The sequence below is a fragment of the Mauremys mutica genome, chromosome 17 (assembly GCF_020497125.1).
Source record: "Mauremys mutica isolate MM-2020 ecotype Southern chromosome 17, ASM2049712v1, whole genome shotgun sequence".
NCBI classification, from domain to species: domain Eukaryota; kingdom Metazoa; phylum Chordata; order Testudines; family Geoemydidae; genus Mauremys; species Mauremys mutica.
The window spans coordinates 19,658,661-19,677,879 of NC_059088.1; the positions used below are offsets into that span (position 1 = coordinate 19,658,661).

The window sequence follows — 19,219 nt, forward strand, 5'->3', positions numbered from 1 at the left end:
AAGGGGGAGGGGGTGGAATAGGGGCATATCCCCTCCAGCTCCCTGCTGTGAGCACCTGACCCCAACCCACACCCACACCCTCTGCCCTGACCCGCCCCCCCCACACACACACCCAGCCCTCTGCCCTGAGCCCTGCAGCCCCACACCCCACCCCAGGCCCGTGCCCTCTGCCCTGACCCCCACACACACACACCCCCAGCCCTCTGCCCTGACCCGCCCACACACACACCCAGCCCTCTGCCCTGAGCCCTGCAGCCCCACACCCCACCCATGGCCCTTGCCCTCTGCCCTGACACCCCCTCACACCCCCAGCCCTCTGCTCTGCCCCCCCCCACACCCAGCCCTCTGCCCTGAGCCCTGCAGCCCCACACACCCCCCAGGCCCGTGCCCTCTGCCCTGACCCGCCCCCCAAACACACACCCAGCCCTCTGCCCTGAGCCCTGCAGCCCCACACACCCCCCAGGCCCGGGCCCTGAGCCCTGTACCCCCCTCACACACACCCAGCCCTCTGCTTGACTCCTTCACCCCCCACGACCCCAGCCCTGACTCCGGCACCCCCACACATACTCAGGCCCCCCACATCCCATCCCACATGCCCTGACATCTGCACCCCCCTCACATGCCCCCAGCCCTGACTCTTGCACACACTCCACAGACCCAGCCCCCTCACACTCTGTGCACCTCCACATCCTGACTCTTGCACCCCTCACAGCCCCACCCCCACCCTGAGCACCAAATGGGAGCTCCTGCACTCCCCCCCATTCCCACCTGCACCCCTTGCACCAAATGGGAGCTGCCCACGTAAGTGCTCCATACCCAGATCTCCTGCCCCAACTCTGAACCCCCTCCCTCATTCTAGCTCCTGGCCAGACCCTACACCCCAACCCCCAGCCTGCTCCTTCACCCCCAGCCCTGTGCTCAGTCCACTCCCACACTCAGCTCAGTGCAGAGAGAGGGGAAGAGAATGGGCGAGAACCAGGGAGAAGGTAGGTACCCGCTGTATGTGGGCAGGGCCGGGACCCCAGACCGGCAGCGGGCTGAGCAGGTCCAGCAGCCAGGATTCTGGCTGGCAGGACCCTGCGGATTGAAACCCTGAGTGGCAGTGGGCTGAGCAGCTCAGCCCACTGCCGGTCTGGGGTTCCGGCCACCAGCCCCACACAGCCTGCTGCCAGTTGGGGGTTCTGGCTGCTGGTCTGGAGTCTCGGCCGCAGGCCCCGCTCAGCCTGCTGCCGGCCTAGGTGAACAGAACCCCAGACCAGCAGCAGGCTGGCAGCGTAAGATCAACATTTTAATTTAATTTTAAATTAAGCTTCTTAAGCATTTTGAAAATCTTGTTCATTTTACGATACAATAGTTTAGTTATATAATATATAGACTTTAGAGAGAGACCCTCTAAAAACCATTAAAATGTATTACCGGCACGTGAAACCTTAAATTAAAGTGAATAAATGAAGACTCAGCACATCGCTTCTGAAAGGTTGCCGACCCCTGGTCTATAAGTACTCTCACCCCTATTTGACCAGCACGGTTAGATTAGCCGAGATCCAAGATGATGCCAGTTGTTTCAGTGAGGGGCAGGAATTGACAATGGAGTAAAAATCTTTGATGCAATCCTGTTCATTTATAAAGAATGTACAGAGTTCTGTTTCCTTGAACATAGCAACTAAGGGCTTGTCTTCACTGGCACTTCACAGAGCTGCAACTTTCTCACTCAGGGCTTGGCTACACTTACAAATTTGCAGCGCTGCAGCAGGGTGTGAAAACACACCCTCTGCAGCGCTGCAAATTGCGGCGCTACAAAGCGCCAGTGTAGTCAAAGCCCCAGCGCTGGGAGCGCGGTTCCCAGCGCTGTCCGTTATTCCCCACAGGGAAGTGGAGTACGGACAGCACTGGGAGAGTTTTCTCCCAGCGCTGGCGCTTTGATTACACTTAGCGCTTCAAAGCGCTGCCACGGCAGCGCTTTGAAATGCAAGTGTAGCCAAAGCCTCAGGGTGTGAAAAAACACCCCCCTGAGCACAGCAAGTTACAGCGCTGTAAAGCGCCAGTGTAGACAGTGCACCAGCCCTGGGAGCCGCTCCTCGTGTGCCGTGACTACACAAGTCATGTTAAAGCACTGCCGTGGCAGCACTTCTAACATTGCCAGTGTAGATTAGCCCATAGCGTTTGCTCACATTTCCAAGCCCCCTTCTAGCCAACACTCAGCCCAAAAGCTCTCTCTCACCATGCTTCTGTGTTGTTGGTGCTTCCTTGATGCCTTCTCTCTGCTTCTCTGGCCTCTCTCACCTGGAGACAGACATGCACACCTCCCCCAAACCATATCCAATCAAACCCCTTCCACCCACATGTGCCTTGCCCATATCTGTGTTTTCAGTGGAGGCTGCTATTGTTTCAGCTATCTGCTTCCATAAAAGAGCTTAACTGTTCCTTACAATCAAACTACAATGAAGAGCTGCTGTCGCATTCATCAGTTTCAAGGTTTAACCCAACCTATAACAGAACCTACACACGCATACCAAAGCGCACTGGTTAGGAGCTGAAGTCAACAAAGTTCAAGTTGGAAACAAGGTGCAAATTTTTAACAGTTACTTATGGGAGAGTCTCCATCACTTCAGTCTTTAAACCACAACTGGATTCTTTCTTATACACTCTTGTTTAGCTACATGCTATGGGCCTGGGTCAGGTTCTGTGCCTGGGCTATGCAAGTCATCTGACTAGAGGTCAGAATGGGCCTTTCTAGCCTGTGAAGTGATGGATGGGGGGTTTGTGGCTTTTTAACTGATCAGTGAAATAGTTGAGACACACATTATGGTGAGTGGGCTTTAGGTCAGACCCTTTGAAGATGCTTTGGAGCAGCTGACAGGCCTGGGACATGGAGCAAGTACAGACTGAGAGCAGCAGCAGTAACCAGCTCTGAGCACCAGAGGTGAAACATTCTGAGCCTGTGCCATGTTCCTCCTCCTCTGTACCTCAACCTCTCCCAGCACTTTCCATGCTGTACCCCAAATTCTCTGTACCCCTCCCTCCTCCTCTGTGCCCCAAATTCTCCCCTGCTCTGTGCTGTGCCCCCTCCCTCCTCCTCTGTCCCCCAAACTCTCCCCACTCTGTGCTGTGCCCCCACCCGCGAGTGCCACAGACTCCCCGCCCCCTTCCCTTCCGTCCCACGTGGAGCCGCCACAGCTGGTAGCTGAGCTGGGGGAGGGAAGGGGCCGGGCCGCCGCTTCGGCCGCTGTTACTGCGCCTGCCCGGCTCTGCCTGCAACGGCTCCGCGGCAGATTCGGATCGGATGAGGCGCGCGCCGCTTTGTGACCCTGCCCAGGAGCGCAGCTGCCGCGCGGGGTGAGTGTCCCGCTCCGGCGCCCTCACCACGGGCCACGCAGCCGGAGAGACACGTGCGGCCGCAGGGCGCCTAGCGGGCGGCGGGGAGACCCAGCTGTCCGTGCCCCCCATAGCTAAGGGGGTGCAAGCGCTGCAGGTGGGACAGGAGCCACTGCGGTAATTCCTGCCCTGGCTGCGCCTCCGCCTAGTGTAGACAAGCCCTGAGAGTCTCTCCAGAGGTGCAAGGGTAAGAAGCACATCTGGGCCGCAGCTGGAGAGAGGCGAGGGAGACCTTTCCTTACCCCCAGTGTAGACAGTCCCGGAGAGAAGGGGAGAATGCCCCTTGCCTGCCCGGGTGTTGGTGGGGGCAGTAAGTTTTGCCCCCAATGCAATGTCTCAGAGCAGACTGGAGTAAGAGCTGCTGTGGGCAGGGGTAGACACCGGAGGCTCCTCTACACTAGCTTGGTGGGCAGGGCCGGCTCCAGACCCCAGCGCGGCCAGCACGCGCGTGGGGCGGCATTTGCCGGCAGGCTGGGCCGGTGGACCTGCCGCAGGCATGACTGCGGAAGCTCCACTGTAGCCGCCGGACCAGCCAAGCGTCCGCAGCTGCGGGAGGTCCAGCCGAGCCGCGCGACCAGCGGACCCTCCGCAGTCATGCCCGCGGGAGGTCCGGGGCGTCTCCCGCGCATGACTGCTTGGGGAGGCCGAATATGTAGAGCCGCCCCTGTTGGTGGGTTTCAAACTTTTTTTTCTGGGGACTCAGCTGAAGAAAATTGTGGATGCCCTCAACCCAACGGAGCTGGGGATGAGGGGTTTGGGGAGTGGGAGGGGCTCAGAGCTCGGGCAGGGGGTTGGAGTGTGGGGGGTCTGGGCGGGGGTGCAGGCTATGGGGTGGGCCTGGGGATGAGGAGTTTAGGGTGCAGGAAGGGGTTCTGGGGTGGAGGGGTGCAGAGTTGGGGCATGGATTTACCTCCAGAGGCTCCCAGTCAGTGGCGCAGCTGGGGTGCTAAGGCAGGCTTCCTGCCTGTCCTGGCACCGCGGATTGTGCTGTGCCCTGGAAGCGGCCAGCAGCAGGTCCGGCTCCTAGGCAGAGGCGTGCAAGCATCTCTGCATGGCTCTTGCCCGCAGCTCCCATTGGCCAGGAACCAGTGTGGAGCCGGTGCTTGGGGCAATGGCAGCACTTGGAGTCCTGTCGCCCCCCTGTCTAGAAGCTGGACCCGCTGCTGACCACTTCCTGGGTGCAGCGCGGTGTCATATGACAGGTGGGCTCTACCCTGCTTTAGCTGGGCAGCACCACCGATGGGACTTCTAATGTCCTGGTCGGCGGTGCTGACCAGAGTTGCTAGGGTCCCTGGGTGCTGAGCAAGGCGACCCAGTGCCTTACATACCCAGTACTTTGAAAAACACTGCACTAGGCCACAGTACCATCTGCGGGCAACGTTACTGCTAATGTGAACATAGCCATGGTGTGCTCTGCTGTAGTGGTTTTATCTCCTGTTATCTCTGTCTTCCTGTTGTAAACGATTGTGTTCTCTGGACCTGCACAATGATGATAAACTCAAGAGCTGCCACTTCCACCCCAGCAGTGGCTGGATTTTCATGGTGGATAAGTGATCTCTGCTCAAAGTTTGCATATCAGCTTATGTTCATGGTACCTGGGGCGAAGGACTGTCCTGCCTGGCTCTTGAGCTCCCAGCTGGGGAAGCTAGCCCCCGGCCCCTCCCCTACTGCCCCCCCTCCCCTGCAGCCTCAGCTCACCGTGCTGCCAGCGCTCTGGGCGATGGGGCTGCAAGCAGGGGGCAGTGCGGCTGCGAGAGCTGCCGGCCTGCCCCGGTGCTTTAGACTGTGTGGTGGGGGGGCTGGCTCCGGCCGGGCGGCTCAGCTGCCAGTCCTGGTGCTCTAAGTGGCATGGTAAGGGGGTAGGGCGTTGGATAAGGGGCAGGGGGTCTCGGGGGGCAATCAAGGGAGCAGGGGGCGGTTGGAAGGTGTGGGAGTCCCAGGGAGCCTGTCAGGGGGTGGGGTTGTGGACAGGGGTTGTGGCAGTCAAGGGACAGGGAGCAAGAGGGTTGGATAGGGGGTGGGGTCCCAGGGGGGTTGAGGTGGGGGGTCCCGGGAGGGGGCGGTCAGGGGACAAGGAGCAGGAGGGGTTGGATGGGTCGGGGGTTCTGAGGGGAGCAGCCAGCGGGTGGAAAGTGGGAGGGGTCGAATAGAGGGCGGGGGCCGGGCTGTTTGGGGAGGCACAGTCTTCCCTACCCGGCCCTCCATACAGTTTTGGAACCCCCAATGTGGCCCTCAGGCCAGAAAGTTTGCCCACCCCGATGTAAGATCTTTGTACAGTTCTCCATCTGTGAACCAAGCCAAGCCTGATGCATTTCTGAGATTAGCGGGTTGGAGCAGTGGGAAGGTTTCAGGTATGTCTGTTGGAATGGGAAGGTGTAGCTGCTTTTCTGAGGCTGCCTTGCATAGGGCTTGGACACTTGGAAAGTTAAGGGCAATCAACTGAAGGGTGAAGCCAGTGTGAGTGGGGCTTGTCTACCTGGCACCAGGGGCCATGAATTGTAGCCTGTGCTGACCTGTAGAGTTCTGACTGCCCCATGTAAAGGCATCCACCGTGCATTAACATAGTCCTTTTTGAAATGGGACTACACAGCATATTTAGTTATTGCCAGCAGACAGAACGTAACATGTTACTGTGCTCTATCATTTAGGCACTGCAGCACCATGTGGACATGCCTTAAGTTAAAGCACGTTTTCTCCTGAGAGAAAGCAGGAGTTAAGTGGCCTTAGTTTGCCATAACTTAAATTCTCCTAGGCCACTTAACTTCAGGATGAGACACACAAACCCCTCTGCCACGAGGATGTAAATCAATTTTAACTTATGTGCTTTGACTTCACATCTGAAGGTGATGTGCCTTAACTTTTCTGTTCCTGTGTAAACATGGCTTCATGTCGTTAGTATCCAAATGGTAACAAACAGAGGTGCTGGAACAGGTTTTACATGGGGAAGTGCTGAGAGCTATTGAACAAACTGTAAACCCTGTATATGATGGAAACCACTGCAAGCCAGAGCGTGCGGCAGCACCTCTAGTTCTAGCACCTATGGTAACAAGTAGGTTTGAAGTGAATCCCCTTAGGGTACTAGCTTTCCCTACCTGAACGCCCCATTCCCCCCCACTCTCTGCTGGTCTGTTGCCGGTGTAGTCGTTTTCCACACCCCCATAGGGGGCACCATTTAGGGAGGGCGGGCAGGGGGCTTCTCCCCCTCCGTTTCCTACCACAGTAGAGCGCAAACAGGAAAACGAACGGTTGCTCTGCGCTCAGAGGAATCCGCAGCCCTTAGCTGGGCTCTGAGTAAGAAGTTGCTGTTGGCTGACAGGGCTGTCCTCCAGGATGTTGGATCAACAGTTCCCCCCTGGGCCCCGGGGAATCCCGGCTGTGTGGGCTGCTGCTGCTCCGTGTCCCAGAGCCGGAGAACCGTCTGCATTGCTCTGCACCCCTGCACAGAGCGAGTCTAATGAGGTTCCCCAATGCCCCCTGCAGCTGGGTGCCCGAGAGCCTGTGTGCCCATTAGCGCCCCAGCAGCAGTACAAGCAGCCCCGGGACCAGGCGACTCTCAAAGCACTTCATGTGGCTGCTTGTCACCCAGCTGAGAGCCAGGAGAGAGCAGTTTCTGGGAGGAGAGACCTGTTGAGTGCTGATCTCCTTAACTCTCTCACAAAGCTGATCAGTTTTATTTTCATTGTAACAGTCAGTCAGACATTTCAGTTGCTCTTGATAGAAATCAGAGGAAGGCACTGTACATAGCTCTGCTTCTCAATCAGAAAATACAAACGTTTCAATTAGTTTATGGACCCCTGGGACTTTTTTTTTTTTTTTTTTTTTTTTTTTACAATTCCTGCAGTGTTTTTAATCCTGCCAGGTTGTTACAGCCTTAGAACAGGTCTCTTTACTAACCTCCTTAATATTTGAGTGTGGCCTTGAAAATAACATTGTTTAGAGGGCAGATTTTCTTAATAACATTTAAGATGTATAGCGTCATGTTTTCGTTAAGACACAGTTAAGAATCATCCAGTTGGGTCACTGTAGATACATACTTAGGATTTCTGTATTACTTTATAAAACTGAACAGGTTCCAGAGGCTAAACCAGGCTTTTAGATCCGTCATTTGTAAATGCAAGTTCAATTTTTAAATTTGATTTTATGTTTTGAATCTTGACAGCGATAGTACCTTCAACTGGAGTGTGTGTTCATCTGTGCTGGAGAAATATCAAACGCATTGAATATATAGCTTACGGTTTAAGACTTTATTTCTAATTACTGAGTAACTTAATAGGAAAAGAAAACCCATTGGGAAAGGGTTTATTTACTGGAAATACAACTTCAGGTGCGTCAGAGCTGATTGACCAACATGGGTTTCTTGTGTATTGTAATATTTTCTTTCCAATTATCACTTTAAAAGCTTTTTTTTTTTTTGGTAAGCTAGTGCCAAAACATTTCTTTCATTTAATTTGTTAGTTATTCCACGTTTTGGAAGAATGCTTGAGGGGAAACTCAACTACTTTAGACATCATAACTTTTTAATGAGAATTGAGATATACAAATTAAGCTTCAGAGTAGCAGCCGTGTTAGTCTGTATCCGTTTGCTTGCTTATCATTTTCCAAAAGGTAATACTTTTAAATTTATATGTGGGTGATTGGTGTGACATTTTAAGGACAATGATATTAAGCAAATATTTTACATGAATTTTATTTACCGGTATTAAGGTTTCAAAACTTATGTAGGAAAGTAAATGCAAAGTAATGCACATTGGAAAACAATCCTAGCTATACACACAAAATGATGGGGTCTAAATTAGCTGTTACCACTCAAGAAAGAAATCTTGGAGTCATTGTGGATAGTTCTCTGAAACAGCCACTCAATGTGCAGTGGCAGTCAAAAAAGCTAACAATGTTAGGAACCTTTAGGAAAGAGATAGCATATTGCCTCTTTATAAATCCATGGTACGCCCACATCTTGAATACTGTGGGCTCATCTGATCGCTCCATCTCAAAAAAGATATACTAGAAATGGAAAAGGTATAAAGAAGGGCAACAAAAATGATTAGGGGTATGGAGCAGCTTCTGTATGAGGAGAGATTAAAAAGACTGGGATTTTTCGGCTTGAAGAAGAGATGACTAAAGGGGGATATGATAGAGGTCTATAAAATCATGACTGGTGTAGCAAAAGTAAATAAGGCAGTCTTATTTACTCCTCATAACACAAGGACTAGGGGTCACCAAATGAAATTAATAGGTAGCAGGTTTAAAACAAACAAAAGGAAGTATTTCTTCACACAATGCACAGTCAACCTGTGAAACTCTGCCAGAGGATGTTGTGAAGGCCAAGACTATAACAGGGTTCAAAAAAGAACTAGATAAGTTAATGGAGGACAGGTCCCTCAAAACAACAAGGAGTCCGGTGGCACCTTAAAGACTAACATTTATTTGGGCATAAGCTTTCATGGGTAAAACCCCCACTTCTTCAGATGCTTGGAGTGAAAATTACAGATAGAGGCATAAATATATATTGGCACATGAAGAGAAGGGAGTTACCTTACAAGTGGAGAACAAATGTTGAAGGCCAATTCAGTCAGGGTGGATGTGGTCCACTCCCAATAATTGATGAGGAGGTGTCAATCCCAAGAGAGGGAAAATTGCTTTTGTAGTGAGCCAGCCACTCCCAGTCCCTATTCAAACTCAAATTGATGGTGTTAAGTTTGCAAATGAATTGTAGCTCAGCAGTTTCTCTTTGAAATCTGTTTTTGAAGTTTTTTTGTTGAAGGATGGCTACTTTTAAATCTGTTACAGGCAAGTCTTATCTTAGGCGGGGGTTCCGTTCCGCGGTTATCATGTAAAGCAAAAACCGCGTATAGCCAAAATATATCCCCAAGCCCTTTAAACCCCGCCCGCAGCTCCGGCGGCTGGGCGGGGGGGGCATTTAAAGGGCTCCACCGGGCTCCCTGCCGCCCTTTAAATGCCCCCCCAGCCCAGCTGCTGGAGCTGCAGGCAGGGTTTAAAGGGGTGTCCCCCCCCCCCCGGGCCCAGCTGCTGGAGCTGTGGGCGGGGTCTAAAGGGCTCCGCCGGGCTTCCTGCCGCGGTGGGGAGCCCAGAGGAGCCCTTTAAATCCTACCTGCAGCTTTGGCAGCCGGGCTGGGGCTGGTATTTAAAGGGCCCGGATCTCCACGGTGGCTGGATCCTCAGGCCCTTTAGTTCGCCCCAGGGGCTACCAGCCACCTCTGCAGCTGGGAGCCCCCTGGGTGATTTAAAGGCCCTGGGACTCCCAGCCACAGCTGGTGCCCCAGGACTTTTAAATCTTGAGGCCACGCCCCCCCATCTTGAGGCCACGCCCCCACTCCAGCAGTACACGTAAAGTTGAAATCGCACATGTTAAATACGCGTAAGTTGCAAGAGACCTGTATTGAATGTTCAGGGAGATTGAAGTGTTCTCCTACTGGCTTTTGTATGTTAACGTTCCTGATGTCTGATTTGTATCCATTTATCCTTTTATTTAGGGACTGTCTGGTTTGGCCAATGTACATGGCAGAGGGGCATTGCTGGCACATGATGGCTATATCATATTAGTAGATGTGCGGGTGAATGAGCCCCTGATGGTGTGGTTGGGTCCTATGATGGTGTCACTAGAGTAGATATGGGGACAGAGAAGGCAACAGGGTTTGTTATAGGGATTGGTTCCTGGGTTAGTGTTTCTGTGGTGTGGCGTGTAGTTGCTGGTGAGTATTTGCTTCAGGTTAGGGGGCTGTCTGTAAGCGAGGACTGGCCTGCCTCCAAAGGTCTGTGAGAGTGGGGGATCGTTTTCCAGGATAGATTGTAGATCGTTGATGTGCTGGAGAGGTTTTAGCTGGGGGCTGTACAGTGGGGTTCTATTATTTTCCTTGTTGGGCCTGTCCTGTAGAACCTGTCTCACTCTGTCAATCTGTTTTCTCACTTCCCCAGGTGGGTATTGTAGTTTTAAGAATGCTTGATAGAGATCTTGTAGGTGTTTGTGTCTGTCTGAGGGATTGGAGCAAATGTGGTTGTATCTTACTGCTTGGCTGTAGACAATGGATCATGTGATGTGTCCTGGATGGAAGCTGGATGCATCTAGGTAAGTATAGAGGTCAGTAGGTTTCTGGTATAGGGTGGAGCTGAGGAAGTGTTTTTCTAAGTCAGCCGTAAAAACGTTGGCATTCCGTGGGGCCATACGGGTACCCATAGTAGTGCTGCTGACTTCAAGGTAAAAGTTTGTCCCCAAATCTGAAATGGTTGTGGGTGAGTCTCAAAGCTCAGCCACCAGATGTGCTGTGGCCTCATCAGAGATACTGTTCCTGACAGCTTGTAGTCCATCCTCATGTGGAATATTGGTGTAAAAAGCTTCTACATCCATGGTGGCCAGGATGGTGTTTTCAGGAAGATCACCAATGCATTGTAGTTTCCTCAGGAAGTTGGTGGTGTCTCGAAGACAGCTAGGAGGTCTGGTAGCATAGGGTCTGAGGAGAGAGTCCAAATAGCCAGATAATCCTTCTGTAAGGGTATGGCTATTCTTGCAGCCGTACAGCACTGCCGCGGGAGCGCATTGACGTGCGAGTGTGGTCGCGGCGCCAGCGCTGGGAGAGAGCTCTCCCAGCACTGCAGGTCCTCCACCTCCCCGTGGGGATTAGCTTACAGCACCGGGAGCCGTGCTCCCAGCGCTGGGGCAGTGTTTACACTGGCGCTTCACAGCGCTGTATCTTGCTGTGCTCAGGGGGGTGTTTTTTCACACCCTTGAGCGAGAAAGTTGCAGCACTGTAAAGCGCCAGTGTAGCCAAAGCCTAAGAGTGCCAATGCCTGAGATGATGGGGCGTCCAGGATTTCCAGGTTTATGGAGCTTGGGTAGCAGATAGAATATCCCTGGTCGGGGCTCTAGGCGTGTGTCTGTGTAGATTTGTTACCGTGCTGTAGCAGGGAGTTTCTTGAGCAGATGGTGTAGTTTCTTTTGGTACTCCTCAGTGGGATCGGAGGATAGTGGCATGCAGAATGCGGTGTTGGAGAGTTGCCTGGCAACCTCCTGTTCATAATCTGACCTGTTCATGATTACTACCGCGCCTCCTTTGTCAGCCCATCAAAAGCTATTAGCCAGTATAGGCAGTGATGGTGTCCCTAGCCTCTGATTGCCAGAAACTGGGAATGAGTGACGGGTTGGATCACTTGATAATTACCAGTTCTGTTCATTCCTTCTGGGGCACCTGCCATTGGCCACTGTTGAGAGACAGGATACTGGGCTAGATGGACCTTTGGTCTGACCCAGTATGGCCGTTCTTATGCTTTTTAATCTCTCCTTATACAGAAGCTGTTCCATGCTCCTAATCGTTTTTGTTGCCCTTTTTTGTACCTTTTCCATTTCTAGTATATATTTTTTGAGATGGAGCGACCAGATGAGCCCGCAGTATTCAAGATGTGGGCGTACCATGGATTTATAAAGAGGCATTATATTTTCTGTTGTATTATCTATCCCTTTCCTAAAGGTTCCTAATATTGTTAGCATTTTTGACTGCCACTGCACATTGAGTGGATGTTTTCAGAGAACTATCCACAATGACTCCAAGATGTCTCTCGAGTGGTAACAGATAGTTTAGAGCCAATGATTTTATGTGTGTTGCTGGGATTGTTTTCCAATGTGCATTACTTTGCATTTATCAACATTGAATTTCATCTGCAATTTTGTTGCCCAGTCGCCCAGTTTTGTGAGATCCTTTTGTAGCTCTTCTCAGTCTGCTTTGGACTGAACTATCTTGACTAGTTTTGTATTATCTGCAAATTTTGCCTATTCACTGTTTACCCTCTTTTCCAGATCATTTATGAATATGTTAAATAGTACTGGTGCCAGTACAGGTCCCTGGGGGACACCACTATTTACCCCTCTCCATTCTGAAAACTGACCATTTATTCCTTCCCTTTGTTTCCTGCCTTTTAACCAGTTACTGATCCATGACAGGACCTTCCCGCTTATCCCATGACAGGTTACTTTGCTTAAGAGTCTTTGGTGAGGGACCTTGTCAAAGGCTTTCTGAAAATCTAAGTACAGTATATCCACTGGATCACCCTTGTCCATGTGCTTGTTGACCCCCTCAGAGAATTCTAGTAGATTGGTGAGGCATGATTTCCCTTTACAAAAACCATGTTTACTCTTCTCCCCCCCCCCCAACAAATTATGTTCATCTATGTGTCTGACAATTCTTTTCTTTATTATAGTTTCAACCAGTTTGCCCAGTACTAAAGTCAGGCTTACTGGTGTGGAATTGACAGGATCACCACTGGAACCCTTTTTAAAAACTGATGTCACGTTAGCTATCCTCCAGTCATTTGGTACAAAAGCTGATTTAAATGATAGGTTACAAACCACAGTTAATAGCTTTGCAGTTTCACATTTGAGTTCCTTCAGAACTCTTGAGTGAATATCATCTGGTCCTGGTGACTTACTACTGTTTAATTTATCAATTTATTCCAAAACCTTCTCTAATGACAGCTCAATCTGGGACAGTTCCTCAGATTTGTCACCTAAAAAGGATGGCTCAGATTTGGGAATCTCCCTCACATCCTCAGCTGTAAAGAGTGATGCAAAGAATTCATTTAGTTTCTCCGCAATGGCCTTATAATCTTTGAGTGTTCCTTTAGCATCTCGATTGTCCAGTGGCCACACTGGTTGTTTAGCAGGCTTCCTGCTTCTGATTCCTAATTATTATATTTTTATACTTCACTTGCCAGAGTTTTTGCTCCTTTCTATTTTTCCTCACTAGTATTTAACTTCCACTTTTTAAAGGATGCCTTTTTGCCTCTCACTGCTTCTTTTACTTTGTTTAGCCACGGTGGCATTTTTTTGGTTCTCTTACTATGTTTTTTAAATTGGAGTGTACATTTCAGTTGAGCCTCTATTATGGTGTCTTTAAAAAGTTTCCATGCAGCTTTGCAGGGATTTCACTTTTGGTGCTGTACTTTTTAATTTCTGTTTAACTAACCTCATTTTTGTGTAGTTCCCCTTTCTGAAATTAAATGCTACATTGCACTGGCCCTTTTGGTCACCCTGGGATCTCATGTTGGGTTCTCCACCATGACACCCAAGTTCTTTTCTGGGCCTCTGCTTCCAGGATAGAGTCCCCCATCCTGTAAGCATGACTACAGTCTTTGTTCCTAGGTATATACATTTACATTTGGCCATATTAAAATGCATGCTGTTTGTACCCAGCTTACCAAGGTGGCTCTGTATCAATGTCCTCTTCCTTCTTTACTGCTTGCCCCACCTCGTCTTTGTGCCATCTGCAAAATTTACCAGGGATGATTTTATTTTCTCTTTCAGGTCGTAGGTAAAAATGTTAAATAGCGTAGAGCCAAGAACTGATCCCTGTGGGACCCCACTAGAAACATACCTGTTTGATTCCAAATTGAGTTAAGCCAAAGCAAAATAAGCCTAGTGCAACTTTCTCCTGTAGACAAGGCCCAAGATAATTTTTAAAAGGTTTAACTCTAACTTCTTCTAAAAACATTATTTTAAAGTTTAAGAAGGACAAACCTGCATCACTGGTAGAAAAAAGCCCTGAGTCTCTTGTGCCTTGGTCTATAGGGCATGGCCGGTGAAAGCAAACCTGGAGAGTCCTGACTAAACACCCAAGATTTGGAGGACCTGATTCTCTGTTATGCCAAGGCCCCTTTCTGTCATTCTAGCACCATAAAACAGGTGGAAATGGCCTGCTGAGAATCCCCTTGTGCAGCTGCTCTGCAGCTGAGGTGGAGCTGGGAGAAGGTTTCTGAACCTGAACCCTGCCCTGCTCTCAGCAGCCTGTGTGTGGGGCTGGGGTGGGCGGGGGAAGAGTATAATGTAGATGGATAAAAGGGGCCCAGAGAGTCAAAGGCATTGAACAAGATGTGGGTTTTGGTACAGAAACTTCAGCCTGCTGAGTCCTATGGCAAACGCGCCATTGAAAATACTTTTAACCTTTTATTAAAGATACAGAAGGGAAGAAAAGCATTTAAAGGCTTTGAAATGTTTAATTCATTTGAATAGCATCCCTTGTTCCCTTTAGCTAGAGAGAGACTTTAGGAGGAAAAATCACCTTGTGATAAGTTTTCGTGGGCTACAGCTCACTTCTTCGGATGCATAGAATGGAACACACAGATAGGAGATATTTATACATACAGAGAACATGAAAAGGTGGAAGCACACATACCAACTGGAAGAGTCCAATCAATTGAGATGAGCTATCGTCAGCAGGAGGAAAAAAAACCTTTGAAGTGATAATTGAGATGACTCATAGAAGGTGTGAGGAGAACATAGGGAAATAGAATCAATTAGTGTAATGACCCAACCATTCCCAGTCTCTGTTTAAACCACAAGTACTCCTGTTCTTTTTGCGGATACAAACTAACAGGGCTGCTACTCTGAAACTTGTGATAAGTGTCGTTTTGGAGGGAAAGGGATGGGCTAGAGCTGTTTAAAGTCCAGTCCTGTTTCCTAGAAGACAAAACAGAACAAATGCACAGAAAAGGGAAAAGAAAAGAACAACTAAGTTAGAAAATGTAGCTTCAGTCTCTGGAGTTGATTCTCACTTTCAGCCTCACTGCTGGAAAAACACATCCCCCGCCCCAGGGTCTTATGAGCCACTCCAAGACCTGCCAAACTTGTACCAGCATCAAGCAGTTTAGGGCATTGTTTTGAGCTGCTTCTTTCTGGTCACAGGCTTAAAGCATTGTTGCAAAATATGCGGGCTTGGCCGGTGACGCCACGTTCGTAGTAAACGGGAGGAAAAAGGAGAGGGAGAGAGGAAAGTGAAGAAATAAGTTACAGCTGAAAAGGACACGTTTGGGCAAGGAAAACAGTCTCACATGGCAGGGGGTGCTTGGGATTCAGCTGGGGCCAGTTGAGATGTCAGCTGGGGCCAGTTGAGATGTCAGCTGGGGCCCGCTCTCTGGCCGAGTCTGGTCAGGACATCTCTCAGGACCAGGATGGACGAAGGTTCAGGATCTTACGCAATGGTGGAGGTGGCAGCTGTGATGCTGAGGCTCGTTCCCATGCCCAGGAGTTGGGTGGAATAGCCCATCCCCTCATTATTTTGTCCACCAATTAAACCTAGTTTCCAACACACCAGTGTGTGTTAATTGATTTTTGGTCTCACACTGTTCCTGTTCACCAGGCATGATCTTAACAAAGTCCTTGAGTTATACCGGGAGACCTTATTCAGCCTGTCTCCCTTTCTTATCGTTTCCCATCAATATTAGTTCTCGTAGGTTATTGGGACATACCATGAACTTTCACTCGCTTCTCACAGTTGAGCTCGCAGGATAAATGTGAGGCCCAGTTATTTTAACAGGTGGATCAGGGCATGGCTGGAGCACCATACTGCAGTGACTGCTCTCGCTTACGCTAGGAGTAGGGCTGGCCACTGTGTTGTCCCAGAATAAAGAAGCGCAAAGGTGGTCTAAAGCCTGTGATCCCCCTCCAGCCTTGTCCCAGTGCAGAATGGAGTAACTGAGAACTGGGCCCAGTGCATGTCCTCCCCCAAGCACTCTGCTGATTACGCTGGCTAGGGGAGGAATAACGTAGAGCAGAGGACCTGAAGTGTTCCCAGGCCAAGAGACCATCCTGACTTCTATGTGGGCATCTTTGCAGATCTCTGACCCAGCCTTGAATGTGTTATCTTGGAGGCTGAGGCCTTATCTACACAGGTCAGAGAAACTTCAGGGCATAGCTATAGCTGGGTAACTATTACTGATCCGCTACAGCGCTCTAATAGCTCCCTGCATGGACACTGTACAGAAATAAGTGACTTTGTTCCAGAATAATTGCTCCACTTGGGAGTGCCAGTCGATCTCCCCATGTAGACAATCTCTTAAAGACCTGAAAGCTTGCAAACAAAACTGCCAGCAAATCCCAGGCTGTCTCCATCTTCCCTGTTTCTTGCTTGGCCTCTCAGGCTGGGCTACAGTGTACCAAGGGGGAGACGAGTATCTGGGGTCTGCAGTCTTTGGATGCTTTGCCACAGCTCGCAGCAGGGCGAGTGATGCAAACAGGGCCCAGGCCCAGCGTGTGCTGCTGTCGAAAGGCAGCTTGAATCCAGGCCGTATGGAAACCCCCCCCGCCCAATACAGATTAATCCACCCCATGAATGGTCTCCTTTAGCAGACTTGGTACAGAATTCTGCAGCGGAGTCCGGCTAAATGACCTGGACCTGCCTCTCCCTGCTGCCTGGGGAGATGCTGGAGCTGGACTCTCCTTGACTGAACAGGCAGCGGGTGGTGGTGTGTTCTTTGGACAGGGCCTGGGCTGTGGAACAAGCTTCCACCCGGCTGCCCACCAGGGCTCTCTGCGGGGACCATGTGCGCAGACAGCCAGAAAAGTTGAGGCCTGCTGGGGCTGGGGGTTGAGTGGGGAAAGCCCTGCCTGCTGGGCCTTAGGGTGGAGTTCTTCTGGGGCTTTGTGCTTTAAATGATGTCCAAGAGCAGATGGTGCCTTCCTAATGTCGTTATAGATAGCAGTAAGAAAATAGTGAAAGGCAGCATGGTCCAGGGGATGGAGCCTGGACTGGAATCCAGGACTCCTGGGTTCTCTGTCTGGTGCTGTCCATGTCCTCACAGCAAGTCACCACTTGGTGCCTTAGTTTCCCTGCCTGCAAAATGGGGGCTAATGATCTTCACTCAGCTTTGCAAAGTGCTTCAGGATCCTTAGGTGTCGGGGCGGTCAGAGGACAGGGAACAGGGGGGTTGAATGGGGGCAAGGGTCCTGGGGGGCCATCAGGAAGGACGGGGAGGGTGGATGAGGGGCAGGGGTTCCAGTGGGAGGCAGGAGACAGGGAGAAGGGGTGGTTGGATGGGACAGTGGTCCCGGGGGGGGGGGCCATCAGGAGTGAGAGGAGGGGTTGGATGGGGTGGCAGGGGGCAGTCAGGGGACAGGGAATGGGGGTGGATGGGGCAGGGAGGAGGGAACTGGTTGTTAAGATTTTGGCAGCTCATCACTGGCCGGGGGGTGGGAGGCTGAGGAGGCGAGCAGGTGGGCAGTGGCGGGGTGAGCCAGCGGCGGAGGGTGGGGGGCTGAGGAGATGAGCTACAAGTCGGTGGCTGACCTGTTCTGCTGATCTGGTCTGGCTCCCATCCCCTCTCCAAGGGTTGCAGCTGTCTGGAGGTGCTGCCTTCCTCAGTCACACCTTATTCATTCAACAGGACAATTGATTACAAAGTGGGGGGAAGATCTTATTCTACTTCTAGCAAAAAGACATTTTTCTTTTACCTTAATTGTACTACCTTAGGGGCCCGCTATAACTATTACCAAGGTTCAATACTGCTGTTTCGGCGGGGCGGGGCGGTGCTGGGGAAGGAGGGTTTGTTTCCACAGGGCGGGCGGTGCTTTGGGGGGGGTTGTTTCGGGGAGCTGGGCAGCGCTGTGGGGGGGTGGTTTTGCAGGGTGGGCGGTGCTGGGGTGTGTGTTTCGGCGGGGCCAGGGGGGCAGTTCGGCCCTCAGCTGTTTTCTTTGGAGTAATATGGCCCTCGCCACTCTACGAGTTGTGCAGGTCTGGACTAGAGGCTCACAACAGTCCCTTCTGGCCTTAAAATCTGTGAACCTCTAAGTGTGAGCCCAGTCGGCCCTGCACTGGCCACTGGGGAAGGGCCAGCTTGGCCTTGATGGGGCTGCTCCAGCTCTGAATTCTGACTGCACCTCCCCTGCCCTCCTGAGGCTCTGCCCAGACAGAGGGGTTCAGCTCTGAGCTATGGGGGGTGGATGGTGAATGCCGCTAGACTGGCTCAGCAGGAGCCTCTGTCCATACAGCCGGCTCCCCCACTCATGACTACACTGTGCCATATCTCCTAGCCCTGGCTATTCGAGTGGGGGGGATGGGCAGGGCATTGGGCTTGGTGGAGCAGGTTAGGGAACTCTTTACTTTCTGAAAACCAGGCCCCCTGCCTCTTCCCACCCCCCACCACAAGGCCCCGCCCTCCACTAGCTGCTCTCTCTGCCCCCCCGCCCCTCCCCCTTTCTCCTCACTCAGTCCTCTCCACCCACCCCCTGGCCCCAGCTGGGCTCTCTCTGCTGGGAGCTGCAGCCTGACATAGAGCCTGCTGCCTTCCTTCCCATGAGATGCAGGCAGGAGGCAGCCCTGGATGAGCTGATGACCCGACACCTTCCCCTGGGGTAACCGGACTTTTGGTGTAAGGTCAGTTCAACTGACTGGACACTGCTAGGTCCAAAACCGGGCACCTGGCAACCCTAGAGCAGGGGCAGGTTTGCTGCTGACTTGTCGGGTGTTTATGAGCAGGGAGCTCCATTCCACAGCAGTGCTTCCATGCTGGCTCGCAGCCCTAAGGAGAGACCTCCAAGGCTGGTTCCAGACAACACACAGGCTTATGGGCCTGCCTGTTCAGAGTCTGCGTGGGGCAGGCTGCTGTGACACAAGGGCAGATGGAAGACTTGTAAGGAAAACAGCAGCATCCTTGGGAATACAATGGGACCTGGAGGCAAAGGGAGTTAGCGCCTATTGGAAACCTCAGCCATGCTCCACAGTGGCTCCTGCATTCTGGAGCTATGCGTGTTGCCCATTGCTCGGAAGCAGCCTCCCTCAGAGTAACATTTTGCTGTTACAGCTTTGAGATCCATGCTCAGAAATCAACCATCCAGTCGTCTGCAGAGCACCCGAGACGGGACAATGGAGGCCGCCAGCCTGCCAGATGAAGGTAATGCCCTTTATCTTTTGAGAACAAAGCATGGAAGAGCAGTATGTCCTAGTGGATAGAGCAGGTGTCATGGAGTCCCCGGGCGATGCTCTGGAACTGCTCCCCACAAAGCCAGTTAGGACTTTGGGGAGCCTCCTTTTCCTTGGAGCAGACTGTCTTTAGGGCAAGAAGCTCA

General features: G+C 51.4%; 1 protein-coding gene across 1 annotated transcript in view; it reads left to right on the plus strand.

Moving 5' to 3' along the window:
* The first annotated feature begins 2,904 nt into the window (after positions 1–2,904).
* Positions 2,905–19,219, plus strand: part of LOC123352236 (zinc finger protein 628-like) — a 46,717-nt gene continuing 30,402 nt past the window's right edge. The window contains exons 1-2 of the mRNA XM_044992089.1: positions 2,905–2,923; positions 18,955–19,044. Of these exons, the coding sequence (XP_044848024.1) occupies positions 18,966–19,044 (79 nt within the window). The 5' untranslated portion in view covers positions 2,905–2,923; positions 18,955–18,965. The remainder of the gene's footprint in view (positions 2,924–18,954; positions 19,045–19,219) is intronic.